We start from the raw sequence: 21,742 nt of genomic DNA, 5'->3' as shown, positions 1-21,742 counted from the left end.
TGAAACCGGAGTCTTACATAAATGCTGCACACCCTGCAAAACAGTTTTTTTTTTAATTTAGGCATTCTTAGATCTTGCAAACATTTCTTCTGCACCTTTTATGTATTAATTTGTGTAGTAGCAACTCACATGTGACAGACCTAGGGTACTGAAATTTATCATGGGTCAGTCCTTTTTCAAATCAATGCCAAGATCAGGTGCAATGCAACATAAAAGTCCCTGAAAGAAACAATCCAAGCAAAGGTCTCCTTTGGTGGTCTTAGCTAAGGAGGAAGTATCCCTTTGGGAAGCCAGCTGGGCTGTCTGTCCTTTGTTGTTATGCCTGAGATCCGCTCCCCAGCCTGCACTGCAGTAGGTCCCCCTGTTTCACAGGAATACCAAGCAGTGCTTTTGTTGGGTGTGTTGGGTACTTCATCTCCAAAACCCTGAGACACTTCATGGCACAGCAAGTTCTCACTTGTATCTGAAGTAAATTTTCAGTACTAAGCTAGTTGTTCAAGAGGTTGGAACAGAGAAGGAGAGTTGAAACATTTGTTATATCTCTTGCATAAGTGGGTCTGCCCGGGACATAAACAGCTTCATCTTGTCTTCAGAAAAGTGCTGACCCGATGGGGTTTTCTTCTTCCCTGTTTTCTTTGTGTATTTTGGGGAGCATGCCAGTTTTATTGACCTTCTGAGGGCTCCCTTCATGAATAAATCATATCATAGGGAGCTTTGCTTAGAAAAAAGACACACAAGGAGATTCTCTGCTGTTTGCCTGAAAGCTCACAAGGAGACTGGGTAGAAGTGACAGTGCCCCTTGAAGGCTGAAATTTGGGGGTTAACATTGAAACAAGTATTTATTTTACCTTTATTATGTGCCCGTAAATCTTCAGGAGCCAGAACTGAGGACAAAAGTGCAATTCCTAAAACCACACAGCATGAAGCAGAGACCAGAATTCTTTTGGATGTAGAGCTGGTGTTGAACTAGGTGCCTGCCCAGAAAAGCCATCAGTGCATACAGACTGTGCCACAAGTGCTGCATTTTCATGCGACTCCAGTCCAGTAGTTAGCCTGGGAAAGGGAGGCAGGACTGAAAGACTGGGCAGAGGATCACAGCCTTATTGCCTAGGCAGGGGTTTGTCCTCTGCCAGCTTGTGCCTGAGGCACCCTCAAACCATTTGCTTGCTGTAATCAGCCACTTTTCTGGCTATAAACAGTCGTGACGTGTTTACAGACGTGTGATCCATATATGGGATTTTCAAAACCCCCTTGATGATATGGTATGTGCATACACTAGGAGTATTTGATCCAGACAGCAAATGGATGGGAGGAAGGGGGCAAAGAGATATTTGAATCCTTGTGAAGTAACAGGGGGATTATTCTGTTTTTCTCCTAAATGCCTGATTCCTTATGTCGTGTATATACTCAGTGCCTTCACAAAACAGCACAGACCCGTTCCTGACATGGTCAGCTTAGCACCTTCCCACTCCTCTACTTCTATTCCCCTTCAGCATCCCCTTCTTTGAGCTTCATCACCGGCATCCTCTCTCACGGCTGGTGCGGCAGGTTCAGGGTGTTTGACGGCTCAGTTTCCATGGCAGCCGGGCTCCCCTCCTCCCAGACAGCAGCTTAGGAGGAGAAGGGAAGAAGAGCCAGGGAAAGTCATTAAATGTGCCAATTAGTATGCAGGGCCAGGCAGCGGCGGCAGCAGTAGGGGTTCCCGGGCTGCTGCAGAGCAGGAGAAGAGGGCTGCAGTAGGCAGGAGCTGAAGAGCTGCTGTCCCTGGCTGGGCAGCAAGCAGGGTCTTGCACCGGACACACACACAGCCTCTCTCTTACACACGAGCTCTCCTGCATCATCCCCACCCCATAAGATAACTGGCATGTGAAAGTAGAGAAAGCCCCTAATACGGGCAAAAATTACATGTTCTGAAATGACCAACCAGGTCTCATGATGGCATTGAGACGGAGAACTGACGAAAGGGAAAGGGGTAGGGGAACTTCGATGAAGACTTGATGAAGACTCTCTGCTGCTTCTTAGCCTGTAAACCATGGCAGAACGGGATTACTGAAAAGGTGCAGCTTGGAGACAAGTGTGTATTTTTATAGGAGCAGACAACAGGGGTCTGCTAGATTGTAGTTATAATGCCAAGCAATATATGCCCCCTCCTACAGAACATCCAGTTTCTTTTGACATTAGTCTTTTTATTTCTTATTGATAAAAAAAAGTGGGTTTTAAAAAAGTTCTCTGCTCTGTTAGATGGTTGCTACATTTTGTCCTGGATTGACAATACTTCAGTAAAGCTGCCTCTTACTGAAACTTTATGCAGTTATGCAGACCTATAAATGTTCTGTGATGTTTCTGAATAAACAGGGCAATGTAAAAGTCTGTCATGGTTTAATCCCATCAAGCAACTAATTACTGCACTGTTCCTTGATGACTCCCCACTTCTGTTGGGATGGGAGAGAGAATCAGAAAAAAGTAAGACTTGTGGGTTGAGATAAGAACAGCTTCATAATTGACATAAAGTAAAATATCAAAATAACTATGATTTTAATATTTATATTTTAATAATATTATTAATAATTAAAAGGGGAGGGACAAAGGAATAAAACCCAAGGAAAGAGTTATACACAATACAATTGCTCAATATCTGCCAACCAATCCCCAGCCCTTCCCACAGCAGTGATTGGTGGCTCCCAATCAACGCTCCAAATTTATACACTGGGCATGATGTTCTATGTTATGGAATATCCCTCTGGACAGTTTGGGTCAGCTGTCCTGGTAGTGCTCCATCCTGGCTTTTTGTGTACCTGCTGGCTGGCAGATCATGGGAAACTGGAAAGTCCTTTACTTAGGGTGAGCACTATTGAGCAGCAACTGGAACCTCAGTGCTTTATCAACACTATTCTCCTACAAAATCCAAAACACAGCACTGTACTAGCTAGTAAGAAGAAAATTAACTCTCACAGCTGCAACCAAGACACAGGGAAAGATTATTAGATGGATTAGTTCTGTTGTGATACAGTGATGCTACAGTATTTAATACCTAAAAGGAGAACATTCTAAGTATCTTAATGGGACATTGATTAGTGCTATTTCAGATTTTTTTTTTCACCACTCATGATCACTTTCTCCCATCATTTTGCTTTCCATGGAAAGAGTCTGCCTAGAGAAACATTAGAGATTTGCTTATTAATTAATTATTTTTTTGTTGCTTGTTTTTTTTAGGCTGTAATCCATTCTCTCCTCAATATAGTAAGTTTTAGAGCTTTATCTGGTATCTAGTTGTTTTAAGATATGTTTTATTCCTCTCATGTGAAGCTTTGTTTATTTGTTTTTTCCTATGAATATCCATAAAAAATATCTTTTCTCAGTGCAGGTCTTGAGTATCTGAGTTGTATATGAAGCAGTTTCAAGCAGGGGAAATGTTCCTTCTGGAAGTGATAATGAAAATAATTTAGAGACCAGTCATATTGCATTAAGCCAGTAATCAAGCCTCTGCCAACTTTTCACTGAGCCAAGCTACCCAGGGCTTGAAACACACTGGGTATCCCCTGAATGTTGCACACCAACAAATTCAAAGATGTGGCACTGTGTGCAGGAAGCTGCCTTCCAAAAGCATAATGGTCCCTTCCACCTCCCAGCCCTCCAGCAGCAGCCTCTGCTGAGATTCTACTTAGCAGACCTCTGTAGGTCTTTGCTTCATTTCTGAACCCATTTAGAGGATACATGGTATCAAAAATAATGCTGCAGAATGTGTGACCTAAATTGAGCATCAGCCACATTTTATTTTAAATTAACTGAGTAATTTTTAGGTTACATTTTCATTCAAACTGAAATCTTTTGGGAGCATCTGGATGCTGTGTTTTGCTAGGAAACACCAGCATTTTTAATTTTTTTTTTTTTTTGCAGTGTTCAAAATTAAGGGAAAATGTTCAGTACTTTTCCTGATACAGAATCAAAGGTATTTCAAAACATCAGTAAAAAGAAAGAACTTCTTTTCTGACTACCATAGTTTTGCTGAGTAGAATAGTAAGAGTACCATAAGTGACCTAGGTAAAAGTTCTTTATAATTGGTTTGAATGTGTTGTGAAAGAGATTTTTAAGGGAAGACTTTATCAGATCAAAAGAACAGGGTGAACATTTCTGTTGCCTTGTTGACTTCTTATTCTGCTTATCCCATATCCTCTGCTACTTCTGATTCTTTTGAATCACAATGTATTAGCATAATAGTCAAAACTTATTGTGATTCTTCTGTCAGTAAGTCCTTAGACTAAATACAACAATCTCTTCCATTACAGAGCTTAATTCTTCTCTCTTCTTCCTTGTATCAACAAAACAATACAAAAAGATCTAGGACTTGGTTCCACATAGGCTGCTTCTGGATACATTTGCTCTATAGAAAAAGATTGTCCATTATTTCAGATTAGTAAAAGATGATTGAATTCTAGAACCAGCATCCCAACTCATGCTTATCAATAAAGTTCCATCTTTCATTTAAGTTATGGCATCTTCCTCTTTCTCTGCATAAACAGTGCCTATTACTATAAAATTAATATTAACAAGGACAACATAGTGTTAACATAAAACATTAATTTTAAAATAGATTTGAATCTTCCAAATCATAATGATAAGACTTTTTCATTACTATATAATGTTAAAGTTAATTATACTTCAGATGAATTTGTGGCAAATACACTGTAGTTGATTGGTATGCACCTCAGTACTAAAAATCAGCAGATGTATGATATCACTTCCCTTGCTCTGTCTGAGAGCATCATAAGCAACTTGAATGGCATAGACTTAAATCCCACAAATATATAATTTCATCCTTGGTTCTAAGGCATGATAACAGAATGCAAGTCTTTGATACAAATAATAAAGATATTTACATGTGCCTAACTTTCCAGTTGTGTATTTCAACTCAGGCTCCTAGGGGAACTAGGACATCAAAAAGGCTTTTTGGACTAGTGTTGGACATTGCAGAAGAAATTCCTGGTTCAAACACAGAATAACTAAAGGCTATACTTCTGCTGCAGGACAGAATACAAATGTACTTATTGTTTTGGAGAAAACAATTATGTACTTTCCTATGATGGCAGACATAACCTCAAGACCTGTAGAAATTTTTGGCCAGTCTACATGTTATAATTCTATCCTCAAACCTCTGCCTGAGTTTCACCTAGAGAGAGCCCACCTTCTGGTGGTGACAGCTGAAAAGCCCAGGGCTTTTTGGACAGCTGGTTATAACTTGTGAAATCCATCAAGAGTCAGTGGAAATTGCCCAGTCTCTGCTCACCCTCTGTGCTCTTCCCATTCCCACATCCTCTTTTCAGTCCTACTGATACTCATTTTTATTCCTTTCCCCAGAGCTAGGATGCCATGGTGTTGCTTCATTTTCTATATGCTTCTTCATTAAAGTGCTCCTGCTGAGCATGAAAGACCCTTACTTGAGCAAGTGCATTGGGGATGAGTAGCCTGTATTAGTTGCATTTAACAAGGAACATTCTCCCCTACTTTTGCTATAGTTAAGACAGTTGTGGAGGCGATAATTTCCTTTTGCCATTATTGTGTTCTCCTGCCACAGGAGGGCATGGAATCTGGAAAATCGTCTGACCTTAAAGAGCAAGAAGTTGAATTGTATTTTGTCCAGGGATTGTAATGCTTTATTCCTGTCTGATTCAAGTATGTTCTATATTGTCTCAGATATGATATGCATTGCTATCTCTTCAAAACAGACAAGGAAAGTACTTGGAACTTTATTTCTGCCTTTCAAATGTCTAACATTCACCTGACTATTTCTCCAGTTCAATAGTTCTCATAGAAAACAGGAAGCGTCTCTTGCTTTCCACCAAAGAAGACATACTGACCATAACAGTGATTTGCTTTACCACATACACCACAGTGTATCTATAATGATGTATAGATAGATAGATAGATAGATAGATAGACAGACAGATAGATAGATAGATAGATAGATAGATAGATAGTTAGATAGATAGATAGACAGACAGACAGACAGACAGTAACAAATCAAAATTAGGTGGCATACATTTTGGGATAGAGTCTCCATGGTCTTTCATTAATCCAGTCCTTTCACTACCTAGTTCAAGGGTATCAGCATCAGAGCAACAAATTACTCACATAGCAAGGAGTATGTAAATACAATATATAAATATAATGAGTATGTAAAGTGTTCAAAAGAATTGAAAAGCAACTTAAAGCAGATAAATGCATACTTCAACAATTTGAAGGACATTCATTTAAAATGTCAGTGTTCATATGTACTTGTCATATTGGCAAGGCAGTCTCCTTTGTCAGTGTTGACTACTCAGCATAAGATCACTGATATAATTAACAAGTCATAAAATTAACACTATGTTCTGGAAGGCTGGAGTAATCATGCAGAATGGGTTTTCATGATACGGTGGGTTTTCAAACTCAAAATTATCATGGTAGGAAGAAGATTCTATTAGGAGAAGATTCTATTACAACTTAAGTGTTGCGCCTGCTTTTCATTAACAAAAATCACTTTGCTCAGTGACTGAAGAGTCTTGAAGGACAACTGCTATCTGGCAGAGAGAAAAGGAAAATAAAATGGGGCTGCAGCCTAAGTGTGGGATCAAGACTAATGGGAACACCAGAATCACCCCTGATGGATATAAGGTCCAGGGATGTTTTTGATGGAAATATCCAGAGGTTATTTAGGTGAATGTGATGGCTTAATACACAGAAAGAATAAATAGATTTGCCTGGCAAGAAAACAAAAAAATTATACTAAGGGCTGAGGCACATAACATTTTAATAAGAACATCATTGAGTGCATGTGATAATACTCTGTGGGGACCATCCAAAACATGTCCAAAGAGTAATATAAAGTAACATGACTTTAAAAGGAAATGCAGGCTTTTACGGAATAATATTGCAGAAGTTTTCATCTGAAGCAGATGAAAAATATTCTGAAGTACAAAGAGTCACAAAGAGTATTAGGGCTATGTTAACCCACTGTAAAAAGTAACACTGCAGCTGCTGTGGTGAACCCATTTGTAATTTTTTACTAGTGACTAGAAAAAGTGCTGTTGGTGTTGTTGTTACTATTATTATGTCACTGGTAGATCAGGACTCCATTGGTCTGGGTACTATACAAGCAGAGGTCAAAATACTAGTTCCAGCCTAATAGAAATATTACTTGGTTTAGTAAGACATTTTCACAGAGTTTGATTTGGGAGCCCTAGCCTGAAGTATTCCTTACAGTCTGAAAAACTGGGTCTGTACCGTTTAAAAATTGAAATATTTTGTCCTAATAACATAGTACCTTCATTTCCCACTTGCCTTGTTTTGAATGTCACCAGGACTTCATGAACCTTGGCAACTCTGGCATCTGGGAAATCTGTATGTAAGATTTATACTGAAGATTATAAAGTTGACCTGCAGTTCTAATAGTAGAGATCTAAAAAATTAAATTACTTGTCCTAACTACTTTGGTGCAAAATTGCAGCCTTTTTTTTTTTTTTTTTTTAAATTGATCTAGCCTTTGAGCTCTCAGTTTTACTGCAGATCCTACTTTTATTGGAGCAGGTAAATTAAAATTATGTTTCTATATTTATTTTTAAGCAATTATTAAAGCACAGCAAGTAGAGGACTTAATGTGTAATAGGATTCTTATTTATCCAGAGAGGAAGATAAGCATATATGCGGATAAAAACATCTCAGAGCTGCATGGTTATAGTAACAAATAGCTTCAATCAAAGGAAAAGGTAGGAGTACTCCCTTGGGGCACCACAAAATATGAGGAAAAGCAAGGAAAATAGGTGTAGTTGTGTGTTTCTTTCCCATCCATCTCTTCTTTGTTCACACCAACAGTTGGTGAAGGATGTGAGGAGTACATTGCACAATCTACAGTGTGGAAATCTGTATGTCAGATCTCCAGAGAGTCCTTACCTGAAATGCAGCAGTGCTGGTGCAGAGTCCTAAATCCTTTCAAAGTTTACTTTGATCTTCCTTAGTTCCCCAGGATCACCTGATTATAAGCAAGTTAAAGAGGTTTTATTTCACAAAATCAAACCTCTGCACTGATGACACACCATGGGAAGTTTTGAGGATCATTTCTTACTAGGCTAACAACTTCTGCCAGAGTGGCTTCTCAGAAGGTTATCCAGCCTTGTTTTACAGGCAGAAGGTAAGATGCTTCACCACCACAGGCAGGATTTAAAGCTCAGTGTTGGTGTTAAACAAATGCAGTCATGTGAATTCCAAGAACCATTGTATACATATGCAGGACATTGTTTCCCAAATGGAAAATTACAGTGCTGAGGGTAGAGATGAGCACTGAAAAGAAAAAGGAAAAACAAAACAACACAAAACCTAATACAAAACCAAACTCCAAATTTATGGTTCCAAGCCCTCTGCTTGTGCAAATTTTCCCTTTACACCAGTATAGGAATTTGTCCAAGAGCTATAAAATTAGTTCATCACTCCTTGGGCTACACTTTGGCTTGTATATCCAAGAACAATACTTTAAACATGGCTTGAGGAATAATTCAGCATACGAATTTGATGAGAACAATTCAGGATTTTGCAAGCTCCGTAGGAATGAGGGGTTTTTTTCCCCACCAGTAATAACCGTTACTTGTATTTTTAATGATTATGTTGTGTGTTTTTTGATGGATGCCTCATTTCAGAGCAAACAACTGTTTCAACTCACAGAATGATGTTGTGGCACAAGTAAGGAAACTAAAATTACAATTCATGGAGGGAAAACAACAGAGATTTTTTTCTGCTCTATTTTAGTGAAACTTTTCTCTTGTGTTTTCCAGTTTATGTAAACAAATTATGGCCCAGAGAAAGTGTGAAGCAGAAAACATCAACAAAACTGCAGAAGCGAAGGAATATGAGAAAAAGGACCTTGTCATTGCCTTGTTTATTAGCATCTGGGGAAGGGGGAAGAGACTGCCTTACAAAATTCAAATAACTGGAACATCCGAGGCATTTCAGCTAAAAATTGTGGTTCTCCCATGCAGTGGATATTATAGAAATATTTTTGTGACTCACGAGGGAGAAGTAAAGCTACAAACCAAGTTCTGTTGCTCTCCTCTTCTCCTGTGATGTAATTTGACATGACCGATAGAGCCAGACATGCTCTTTTAACCTACAGTAAATTTGAAGAAAAATGTGTTTTTCAGTAAAATATGGGGAAAAGTTGTGATCTTTAGTAACTAAGAAATAGCTTCCAGACTTGACATTAGCAGTAAGAGATTCCCCAGTGAACACAAACTGTCTTATGTGGTGTGATATTTGGCTTTCAGAGTCTGTGCTCAAGTGCCTACAACTTGTTGATATTGACTGTGCTGTTATCTAGCATCTCAACACATTACATGTCCAACCCCAAACTGAAAAAGCAGAAGAGTTTTGAATTTTAGCTAACAGAGATTTGTAGAAGCCAGTTTTCCCGTGCATATTAAAGATTATTTTTGCATATTAAAGATTATTTTTTAAACCTCCTTAGCCCTGGTAGCCCAAACTACTTAGGATTAATATAGAAGTAGAATTTGATATATTGTAAACCACTTTGAAAATCAGAAAGGCAGTAGCTGGAATTCATTAATATTGCATTGTTTTGTTGTTGACTTGGACAGGTTAGATGATCATCCTGGGGCCTGTTAGGATTTTAACTCATTTTTAATGAGTCATTCCAGCTGCTGGTCTTCTGGTACTTAATACCACTCTTTGTCTGCTGGTACAACCAGCAGACACTCAGATGTGGAAACAGTGGTTAGGTTCAAGGGATATAGTGGCAAGTTTTTGTAAGGACTTTAATAACAAAGGACCTCACATGAGCTCAACATTCTAAGGTGAAAGTCATGCCACTGGAGTGATTAGTAACTATATATGCCGCGGCATAACTTGACATGGACATGGAAAATTAGGAGAACGCAGAGTGTTTTAGAAACAAGCAGCCATCTGATTCAACACATCTTCTTTGGCTTATCCAGTCTCTTTGCTTTTTCACTAAGATCCTGGATTCCTATGTTCAGAATTGAATTTAGATCTACATTGAATTCACTGAAATACACTGTTCAAAGTGTCACGCATCCCAATTTTCCACAGCATATCTCCCTTTCTCTTAGCTTAAGTTATTGTTTGTTGTCTTAACACTAGAATACTTTTTCATTTTGAATCAAAAGAAATTATATTTTAAAGGAATAGACTAGTTTTTTTCATTCATACATACTCCATCTGGGACAGCAAAAAGCTGTTATCCATTCATTTTAAGTGCTGCAGAATTCTACTCAAGTTAATTTCCCTTCTGTCTTTCTGATAAGGCAACTTTCTTTTAATCAGAGATGTAAATCATGTCACCTTCTTTTTTAGCACTCATTTGATCTTACATCCAGAGTACTTAGTCTTCTTTTCTTAGAAGAGTAAATGGCCTGTAGTGTAATAACTACTATAGTTTATTAATCCTGTATATTTGTCAGGCCCAAATTGATATCGCGTTGTGTAAAACACAACAATATGCACCATTTCAGTATCTGTTCAACTAAACATTTTAAGCTTTTTGGCAGATGCTGAACTGCAAGATGCTCTAGATCATTCAGCTATTTTAATTTCATGTGATATCTCCCCTTAATTTCATCTTTTTGCCAGAATTATTTCTAGTCCTCCATAAGCATTGCTGAGAGGTTTAGTAAGGTTTATTGCATATTGCAATATGCAGCCCACCTACACAGAAATGCAGGAATAACTTCTCCAAACGCCCTTTTAGTCCAGGATCCTGTCAGTCTTAGAAACTGATAACTGTGGAATAGTATGGAGACATGCCAAACATATATCAATATTTTCCTAAAGCACTCTCTTAGCCTCCAGTATTCTGCACTTCCAGAGCTTCCTGGGCCAGAGATGGTATCTTCATATTTGATAGTCCTCATCAGGTTTTATCCTTCATCAGTTTGTTTAATCACCTTTTGATCCCAGATAAGCCTTCCACATTGGCAGTATCTCATGTCAGTGAGTTCCACAAGCAAATGTACTTTAAGTGACAGGGTGCCTCTTTTTGTTCATTATGAAACTGCCATTTACTTTTTTTTTTTTTTGGCACCTTCTGGTTGTTGTGTTATGTGTACATCTGAGTAACAAGTCTTTCTTCATCTTCTCCATACTTCTTGTGGTTTTATAGAGGCTAATGAGAAGAACTTTAACTCCATGACAAAAAATTAGCACACAATACTGAACTGATGTTGAGCAGTTGAAGAGAGAACTTACAGTGTAATAAATGTTGTAGATCATGTTTCACATTTCTGACAAAACCACTGGTAGAATTAATTAAGAAATTTAGACATAAGGCCCTTTTAATAGAGATTAACTAAATCAGAGTTAAAAGTAAAAATGAAAGGATGCATTTTTAGCTATTAGCTAATAATATGTCTTATAAATCAGTAACTTCTTGTGTTGCAGTGGTATGGTTTATTATGACTATGAAAATAATACATTGCTTTTCTCCAAATAGACATGCAGGACTGATATTTCAAGAGAAGACACTGACTTTGTCTACAAGGATAGTGTATGAAAGAAATTAAAATAACAATTATTGATTTTTTTTCCCGTGCTGAGAGAAACATTTGCCAGCTTTTATGAGGGGGAAAGAGCAGATGTTCAGCAAGAGAGGAGAAGTTTTCACTTTTAGCAATAAGACATGATAATTTTTGCAGAGAACATTTCTTTGCAGTTATATCATCCTGAGCTGGGGAAACAAGTCAGAATACCAAAATATAAATAGTGAAAAACACCCTAAAATCGAATTATCTTGCAAGTATACAATATTTTTTTTTTAGGAGGGGGTGAACAAATGATTCAAAATATTCAGCTTCTTTCTAGTTTGACAGACTAAGGCACGGTTGTGTTAAAGAGATTGAATATATACTTGACACATAACTTTTAATTTGGACATATGCTAAACTATGTTGCTGCACTGAAGTCTACTACCCTGAATTGCAAAGGCCTGAAAACAGCAGGACTCCAGAAAGATGTACCAGAGAAGCGAGACAGGACACTGGAACAGGATCAGGGCTGAACCCCTTATAGTCATTCAGATTCACTGGGCTAACAAAGTAAAAATATTACTTTTATCCTCTTGGCAGAAAAAGCATCACTAGTCTTTAGAGACTCTACAAAGTGCTATGACACATTACTGAAATGTCACTCTACAGGAATCGTGGGAACATGGGAATGTGAAATGTTAATGAGAAGTCTGTTTTCCAAGGCTATGCAATTGGTTGCTGTGCGTTTTACTGCACGAATTCAGAGTAATCTACAACTTAAAGACAGAAACTGGGTGGGGGGGGGGGGGGGGAGGGCAGAAGGCAGGGGGGCGGGGCAGGAAATAATCAGAAAAGGGTTGTGTAACAGAATGCCTTCAAAAGCTGGGAATTCCATTTGATGTCCTCTCCAGGAGTGCTGGAGCCTCCCCAAACATGGTCACTGGCTTTTAGGAGGAAGACAGTTCTGACTGGTCTCTGTCCTGTCCCTTGTCAGCTGCTGCAGCATCCTGCAGCTGGGCTGTGGAACCCCAAAGCTACCCATCACCCTCTGGTGAACTTGTGGTTTGACCAGACTGCAGCTGGCATGCATTGCAAAAGAGCAGCCAATCCCTCCTCATGGCACTCAGATGAATAAAGCATAAACCTCGTGTGAATTGATTGAGTGGCATCTTAGCAACCGTAGTGGTTGATCTGCCTGAGGGTCAAAAGGCTCTGCAAGAGACAACGTGATGGACTGGATCTATGGCCTAAGGACATCTACATGAGCTTCAACAAGGCAAAGTGCTGGTTTCTGCACTTGGATCACAACAACCCCATGCAATGCTACAGGCTGGAGGAGGAGTGCTTTTTAAGTCCTGTTCAGCAGAAAGAGACTTAGGGGTACCGGCCAACAGCCAGCTGAGCTTGAGCCAGCATGTGCCCAGGTAGCCAAGAAGGCCAGTGGCATTCTGGCCTGTATGTGTCTCCAGCAGGAGAGTATGTGTGTCACGAGGGCAGTGGCTGTCCTACTGTACTCCACACTGGGGGGAAGCCACATCTCATATCCTGTGTCCATTTCTGGGCCCCTTGCTCTGAGCTCCTGAAGTGTGTCCAGAGTAGGGCAACAGAGCTGGTGGAGGGTCTGGACCACAGGTCTTACAAGGACCAGCTGAATGAACTGGGGGCTTTCAGTCAAGAGAAGAAGAAGCTGAGGGGAGAATTTATTGCTCTCTACAGCTGCCTGAAAGGAAGTTGCAGTGAGGTTAGGGTCATTCTTTTCTACCATGTCTCAAGCCAAAGGATGAGAGAAAATGGCCTTAAATTACACCAGGGAAAGTTCAGATCAGAAAATAATTTATCTCTGAAAGAGTGGTTAGGCATTGGAATAAATTGTCCAGAAAAGTGGTAGAGTCACAGTTCTTGGATGTATTCAAGGGACATCCAGATGTGGCCTTTGAGGACATGGTTTAGGGGTGACTGTGGTGATGGTATGCATGAACTAGCTGTTCTTTCAGGTCTCTGACTACCTTGGTGATTCTGTGTGATGATTCCATGTGACTATTTCTTGTGCCTTTCCTGGCCTGTGGCTTACCTGTGCAGCCCCACATACCCCTTGTGACTTCCTTATCTCTGTAGGTTTGCTTCCCTCAGCTCCACCCACTGTCTTCTGTTTCCAGCAGGAATACAAGACTTCATCTGATTTTCTCTGTAAGACAGCATATCCATTTTCTCACAAATATCAGACAACAGAGCCTTGGATTTCCATGGCAGCTGGGCCATGAAGTTGGAATAGTGTACGTGTCAGGGTATAGACAGATGTATTTTTAATTGAAAGAAAGACATAAAATTTAAACTATAAAATTAGAGGCCCTGCTTCAAGACTAAGACATGGTCCTTCTATAGCAGCCCTAGAAGATTAATGTTTGCAAATAGATTATAACAATGTTCAAGGCCAGCTTCTCTGGCACCTTTCAAAGTGCTAAATTGAAAAGACAGTTACTTAAAGCATGACAAGTGTTAATGAGATTGTATTGTTGAAAGTGCAACATTTCATACATGGGATGTTTTGGCAGTTTTTCCTTAGAAGAGCTTCTTCAGAGAACATGACAGTTTGCTGATTAAGCATAGCAATCTCTCCTCCCCATGTATTGTTTGCACATTACAGAGGCTAATTCACCAGGTTTTCTAGCCCAGTATTGCTAGTAAAAACAGTTAATGAATATAATGAAAGACTATATCTGGGCTAAGATGTCCTTGCTTTCATGAACTGGCATTTGGAAATAAGTACTTAAGTCCGTACTTGTGTGGGAGTACAAGTCTAAATAAAACAGAACTGTGATATTGTACGGTATTATGGTGATAATGCAGCTGCTTTCAGGTAAGTATCAAGAAAATCTACTCTAATTTGTTTAGATGAAGTGGTCATATAGATACATTATGGATTTTAAAGTGATAGCATATTAAGTTAAAACTCTAATGCTTTTATACCTCTCATAACTTTAGCTAGACTGAATATAAAGGTTGTATTTACAAGTTACTGTAGTCTGCTCAACACAAAACCATTTGAAACGTATGTATATCAAACAGCACTGAAATTACAATGTGCGTGGCAGGGACTTTGTACTGCAGAATGGTGGTGATATCTGAGAGCATTGTAATAACTTGCATTTCTTATTAAAGGATATGATGAGGGCATCTCTTTGAAGCACTTGGAACCTTTAAACTTTAGTCAGTGAAGTCATGCTTCTGTTCACTGGTGCTTCTTGGAAAACAGCTCCTGGCCTTGCTGAGAGTATGGCAACAACAGCAAGAAGGCACCCCACCTCTCTTCACTGCTATTACAGCAAAACCCTGGGTGCTTGGACTCATAAGATAAAAATCAAAAGAAGCTCTCAACAGACACAATTTGTTTCAGGCACCCTGCAAACTGTTGTGTCAAGTCCTAGGCTTCAGTTCAAAAAGCTCTGAAGTATGTGCTTCATTTTAGGCATACAACTAGCACAGCACTTAATGCTTTTCTGATCTGAGTGTTGACCCAGTAACAACTGATTTTTAATAGAGAAGGAAACTTGCATTTAGAAGTGCCTTTGGCACAGGTACGTGCTTTTAATGGAACTGAACTGAAATGCAAGGTGCTCTTAGACCGTGGGTAGATGTACAGAGTGCCATAGGAGATGATCAGCATGGCACAGCTTATCTTGTCTTCATTGAAGTGCCATCTGTCAAAGAGACCACTCTGTATAATACTTTTGTTGATAGTTCAAAAGGCAATAAATTCTATCTTCAAAAAGATGTTGAGGCGTTTGAAGTCACAGGAATGATAGAGATGGAGACACCTCAGGACTTCTCAGTACTGGTCAAGTGAACTCTTATGCCTTCAGAGACAGAAATGGACACAACTCAGGCAAGTTGATCTGGGAAGAACACCAGTGAGCCCTGTGCCTTGTATTTACCTGTAAACCAAATTCCTGGTGTCAATATGAACAAGTCAGTCTTGCTATGAGTGCAGAGAGAGACAGCTAGATGTGTGATGTTACAGACCAGTTTGTCACAGAGCCATCATTTAGTGGCAGTTTATCATCATCACTCAAGAGGTGCATCCTCCATTTTCCTGAGTGACATTGGAAATTCAGCATAGGATCCTATCAAAAATAGACTGCATCTGTAGTGAAAAAACATAAGTTGGGTATTTTTTAAATTGCTTTTTCAAATTTCCTTGATTTAAGATGTGACCAAAAAAAGTAGTAGTTGCATATTTTATTGTCTATAGTTTTCATTAATTTTTAAAGGAATGAGGCAAAGAAATTTCAAAACAGAACCAGTAGCAGAGATTATATGATGAACAGATGTAAGAGCCATTTTAATATTTGATGAGACCAAAAGGTTCTCATCACTAACCATCTTTTAATGGCACTTGCCCTTTGAATGGGTGTATGTGGCTGCATGTTTCTAAGGGACTCATTTTTTCATCTTTCTAATGAAATATGTCTCAAGACTGGCTTAAAAATGGTGGTGGTTTGGAAGTGTATGGTTGTCATGCCAGTTTAGGTTATGATAAGGTGGGAAACTGAATGTTTGGTTGCATCTCAGCATATCGATGAGTTCAAACTCTCCACATCAAGGGGCCTCTCAGTCAAAGTTGATGAAAAAAAGCAAAGCACAGAGCCTTACAACCAGTCTGTCTGCCAGAGAGATAAACTGTTAACACAGAGACAAATGGACCAAATTGGAGAAAGCACATGAAAATTTGTATCCATTCTCTAACAGTGCAGTGCACAAGAACTGGGTGCCTTTTTAAATGTCTTGGACACCTGTGCATAGCAGCCTGCATGGAGTCAGAAGCACATCCACAGTGTAGCCAGGAACTGAAACTGGGAGCCCTGCCTGTCATTCAACAACCTACTAAGTAATATTCCTCCATTACATGCATAACATCTCATGTGGAGGGAGTAGAAGAAGGGCCTCATAATAAACCAAGTCTATAAAAATTTTAGCATGACTTTCTGTTTCTATGAAATCAGTAGTGAACATGGACTTCTGGTGATGCACAGACAGGACTTAGATCTCACAACCATAGCTATGTTTGGTTTGATGCACTGACACTGAGTTGTCAACAAATATCCTGTATGATTTAGAAATAATATCAACCCTGTTTGGTTTTTTTCCATTTGCTGTTTGAACTTGAGAACAAGAAGGGCATTATTTATAACAAGAAATGTTATGTCCTGAAAAGAGAAATTATATTTGAATCAACAGAATCCTGAAAGTGTAAATGGTTTCATAACTAAATATATTTTAGAAAGGTAAATGAGTTAATCGAGAGTAAGGTGTCCTTGAAAAAACTTTCCTTCTTTTCTTTTTTTAATCTTCCTTGGAAATATTCTCAGTTCTCATGGTACAAAAGTAACTTAGCATATCTGTACATCCATATCACAGTATCTCAGCAGTTACACTGTTTAAAAATTACCTAAATAGATTTCTTTATTGATGTGATCCAACCAAAATAGGACATGCCAGGAACAATAAATTGTAGAGAACCTGGAAATAAAAGATTTTTAAAAAATTAAATTAAGGCTAGGAAACCTAAGTCTAAGGAAATTTTCTGGGAAAATTTAAAATATTCTAAAAGCTTTCAGGAAGCATTAATTCAATGAAGGTCCCATTCAACAAGACTTGATTTAGGGTAAGAATCCCTATCTTACAAGTTACTTATTATCAAGGGAATATATCCAAAGGACTGATTTTTTTTTTTCTTAATGGACAGGGTAGTTAATGTGGAACAAAATAATTTTATGCTTTAACTATGGAACTTGACAACAGAAAATAGCATTGCTTGAATTCGGCCAAATCTAAGATATTCAGCCATACAGATCTGATCCTACAGTGTCATACAGTCAGATCACTGCATCTTCATGCATTTCCGTTGATGTTGTTGAGTTTCTAGGAGAATCACCTGTTCAGATTTCATTTAACAAATCTTTTTTTAGTTTCTTGAGTGTTAAAATAGAGAGTAAAACTGGCCTAATTTGAAGTTGGTTGGTAATATAATAGAGACTTTCCTGTTCCTTAGGTAGGGCGTGCCAAGCAAATGTTAAAGGTTAGTTCAGACTTCAGAAACAACATCTTTTGAGATTTTTGTTGAGGAACATATTGTGTGGTACTGATTGTTGCTGGAGGAGAGGAGTTTGAGCCATGAATACACAATTCTTCAAAGCACCTCAAGGTGAATTCTAGCAGATAGGAAAAAAAGAAACCATGGATTCTCCATGTTTAACGTCGTCAGATTGCCTTGTGAGCATCAGAAGAAACTATTTCTAATTCTTTTATTTGTTTTTCTCAGGTTGGGGGTCACACCATGCTGCCAATTCGTTGGATGCCTCCAGAGAGTATAATGTACAGGAAGTTCACCACAGAAAGTGATGTCTGGAGCCTGGGGGTTGTATTATGGGAAATCTTTACTTATGGCAAACAGCCATGGTATCAGCTCTCAAACAATGAGGTGTGTGTAATATATTCTCAAACTGCAGTGGGAAAGCTGTTATGCTAATTGTCGGTGTGGCTTCTCTGGAGAAGGGATAGCAACAAATTTATTTCTTAAAGGCCAACATTTATATATAGTATTTATTGTATTGTCATGAACCATACGGTTGAATTTCTTCTTTTTCACTCTTTTCTCCCCTGAGTGGATAGAAGGTGTTCAAGCAGAAGTAGAACAGTTAGAATTTATTTTTTTCCTTTGTACAGTTTAAAGTCTCTTCTGGTTAAACCACTAGGGAATGAAAAGGACCTTAGCTATCTCCTGAACAGATGCATCATACATACCATTTCAGAGTGTTTGTCTGTAACCGTGGACAAATTAGATTAAAGTGATCAAGATATCTCTTTTGATTTCTAAGCAGTCACAACTATCCGCCTTCCAGACACTAGCCACAATGATACTCATAAGTTTGCAGAGTGTAGACAGAAGGAGAAGCATTTACTCTATGAGAAGGTTGATAATTTATCCTCCCTCTGAGATGGTAGTTGGGTAGAGAGAGAAGTTATGGGACTAATTCCTGCCTCCAATTTCCTTATATGTGGAGTGGACAATGTGGGTGAACTTAACATGAGTGAAGTTAATGCTCTTTGACCAGTGAATTTTCCAGAATATATAGTGCTGCTCATTCAACTGCCTAGAAAAGCAGCCCTTTCCAGAGATGGCTGCATGGCAGCCACCAGTGAAGCTACTGTGGTTAAAGTTAACTTCTCCATGGATGATCCTTATGTAGCTATCACAACTGTGTTGATCCTTTGTTTGTGATTTCTCATAGGTGATTGAGTGCATCACTCAGGGCCGAGTCCTGCAGCGACCTCGCACATGCCCAAAGGAAGTGTATGACTTGATGCTGGGTTGTTGGCAGCGGGAGCCTCACATGAGGCTCAACATTAAAGAAATCCACTCCCTCCTTCAGAACTTGGCCAAGGCATCTCCAGTCTACTTGGATATTTTAGGCTAAAGTCTCCTAGCATTTCTCCTGGGCTGCAGGAATGAATGTGTTCAACTGCCGCTGAACTCCATTAAAATGTGTTCTTTGACAGTATTAATGACAGAGTTGTGGAGAAGCTTTCAAAGGGCAAGCAATGTGTGCTTCTCCATCTGTAGACACAGTATTGACTTTTTAGACATTATCAAGACGTATCTTCTCTCTTTCTCTCAGTTTCTATCTTTTTTTTTCCTTCTCTCCTGTCTTTCTAATCAATTTGGCTTCTGCATTATTGTAACTCTGCATAGACAAAGGCCTTAAAAACCCAATCTGTTATATCAGCAGACTCTTCAGTTTGCCCACCACAACTGACAATGCCTTGTTGTATTCATGCCTTTGATGTGGATGAAAAAAAGGGAAAATATATTTGACTAAAACTTTGTGATTTCAGCTATATAGCTACTGGGAGTTTCTATGGATTCACCTCATTTTTTTTGCTTCGGCCTGTGGGTGGAAAAAGAAGACTGGTGTTCTCTACATGAAGAATGTTCTTTTCAGAGATAATGCCAGATTGAAAGAAGACTCTCTTGTGTTATACACTATCTGGAGGAACTTGGGAAATCAAGTGGCATCCAAACCTACAAGAAAACACTGAAGTGATTTGATGGAAGACAACAGAGGGGTCTAGCTATTTCCCTGAAGAGTCTTTCTGAGGACTAAAGGGTTTGTTTAAGGAGGTGCTTTGCCAGCACCATTCATTGCCAGAATCAAGTAAAACAAAAAAATTATGTTGCCGGCACTGCACGCAATTGTGTTACAACATGATAAACTAAACACATGCCCTTTTTTAGTCTTCTGGTAGGATATTGTCATGCCACTGGTGTGAAAATGTTCTCCAGTTAGTCTTTTTTAGTAAAGGCTGAAGCTAGATTTAGTTACATACAATATTAATTTCAAGATCACATGTTGAAACTAAGGATTTTGATAGGACAAACTATAAGTGCTGAGGCAGGTGTATCTTATACTGTGCTTGTCCAGCAGCATACTCTTTCCTTCCTCAATCCTTTCTTTTTTCTTTTTTAACCGTGCAAGCAAAACTGTGCATGGTCTTTGTCAAATAATGCCCTTTGTGCAGAAACAATCACTCATCTTGTAGTACACCCTAGTAGGCATAGCAAACTCATAATGATATAAACTATATTTCATTAGAAGGGGCTAATGGAGGACATTAGCCATGTTAAAATGCCTTTAAAATGTTATAGATACTATAGGCTGATATAACATAAATAATCTAAAGCACGGAGATCACTGGTTATGTTTGAGACATAGCAGGGGATAAAGATCTCTAGATAAAACAAATTACTCTGTGGTTATGGCTTGCTATTCAGAGTGCAAAGATTCTGACCTCAGCGTCATTTTTGTATTGGTACTATTGCTGTCATAACCAACATACACACTTTATTAAATAATTTATTTTTTGTTGGATTGGCATTGTATGTGTATAACATTTGCATGGCCACTGTGTTGATGATCGCTGCATGGGTATACATGTTGTTTTTCAAACTAGAAGTTGACGATTTGAAATTTAGAGCTAGGATTATTTTTAATATGAATTCTTACAAATGAAAACCTACCTTACTTATTCCTCAAGACTTCTGCCTCCCTCTGTGAGGGGGCGTTATTGCAAAAAAGTGATCTTTCTTTCCATTTTCTCTTTTTATTATTTCTTAATGATATGAGCCAGATCAAAATAGTCCATCTTCGTGTTGGGGATATTTTATTTAATAAATTAAGCATTTTATTTTTGTAAGTGTTCCCATAGCACATTTAATATATAATTTGCTCGCATGTATTATTTATTGAGGCACTTTAATTTTTTCCTCCAGAAGCTTTTAGAGCTAGCTTATAAAAATTCTGAACATTTTCAGAAGAAAACAGTTCACTGGACACTGATGAAGTTTTACCCTTCTCAATGTCATTGAAAAGGCAGCATTACAAATAAACATGACAGTGTAACTATAAAGCCATACTCAGTATTTCTTTAATAAACTAGAAGTTATTTCTTAACTGCTACTGAACTGGAAACACATAAAAAGCCAGAGGAAGATTCCTACAAAATGGGCCTTAAGATTTTATCTAGACTGTCTTGGAAGTTCTCACAGAAAACTAGAAAAAGACTGAGCAGCCAGTGAAACCCATTCTCTTGAGAATATGAATGTTATATTTTAAAGGATTTTGAAATTGATCTTCAAAATAACAGTGGTGGAAAAGAAAGATATCAGAGTCCTCTTACTGTGCAGTGGGAAGAGGGTGCAGTTGATGGAGACGGCTGCTAAGTTTCGAACTTGCATGTTCTGTCTTAGTTTCTTCTGAGGTGAAGACAAAGGCGTCTAAAAGTGCTTTTACTGTAAAAGAGGCTCCAGCCCAAAAGCAAGCAGGTGTGTTTTCCAAGCACTGAAAGAATGTATACCAAAAAATAACCACAAGACCCTGAAAATGTACTTAGTGGCATCTTCTTTTTGATTTACTAGTGCGATTTTAGAGTCATTTCAGAGAATAAACAGTATTAAAATGCGTTGTGCAATAACATAGCAGTTTGTTAGATTTCTAAAGGACCAAATGTTCTACAGAGCCACCACCATGGATAACCTTGACCTATATTGTTAATGTCCTTGAGAGTGCATAAAATGTATAATCACAGTAGAAAAGCTGTAAACTGTAGCTATACATAGTTTGTGTTTGTTCATGGAAAGGTGGGTAAGTGTAGCAGAGTGAGCA

The 21,742-nt window shown here is 38.6% G+C and overlaps 1 protein-coding gene across 3 annotated transcripts in view; it reads left to right on the top strand.

Moving 5' to 3' along the window:
• Positions 1-18,997, top strand: part of NTRK2 (neurotrophic receptor tyrosine kinase 2) — a 201,623-nt gene extending 182,626 nt beyond the window's left edge. For all 3 annotated transcript variants that reach the window (XM_062514087.1, XM_062514086.1, XM_062514085.1), the window contains 2 exons: positions 17,842-18,000; positions 18,812-18,997. In XM_062514087.1, the coding sequence (XP_062370071.1) occupies positions 17,842-18,000; positions 18,812-18,997 (345 nt within the window). The remainder of the gene's footprint in view (positions 1-17,841; positions 18,001-18,811) is intronic.
• The last annotated feature ends 2,745 nt before the right edge of the window (positions 18,998-21,742 follow it).

The sequence above is a fragment of the Cinclus cinclus genome, chromosome Z (genome assembly GCF_963662255.1).
Source record: "Cinclus cinclus chromosome Z, bCinCin1.1, whole genome shotgun sequence".
Taxonomy (NCBI): domain Eukaryota; kingdom Metazoa; phylum Chordata; class Aves; order Passeriformes; family Cinclidae; genus Cinclus; species Cinclus cinclus.
The sequence above is the reverse complement of the archived record's forward strand: the minus strand, read 5'-3'. Positions and strand labels throughout refer to the sequence as shown.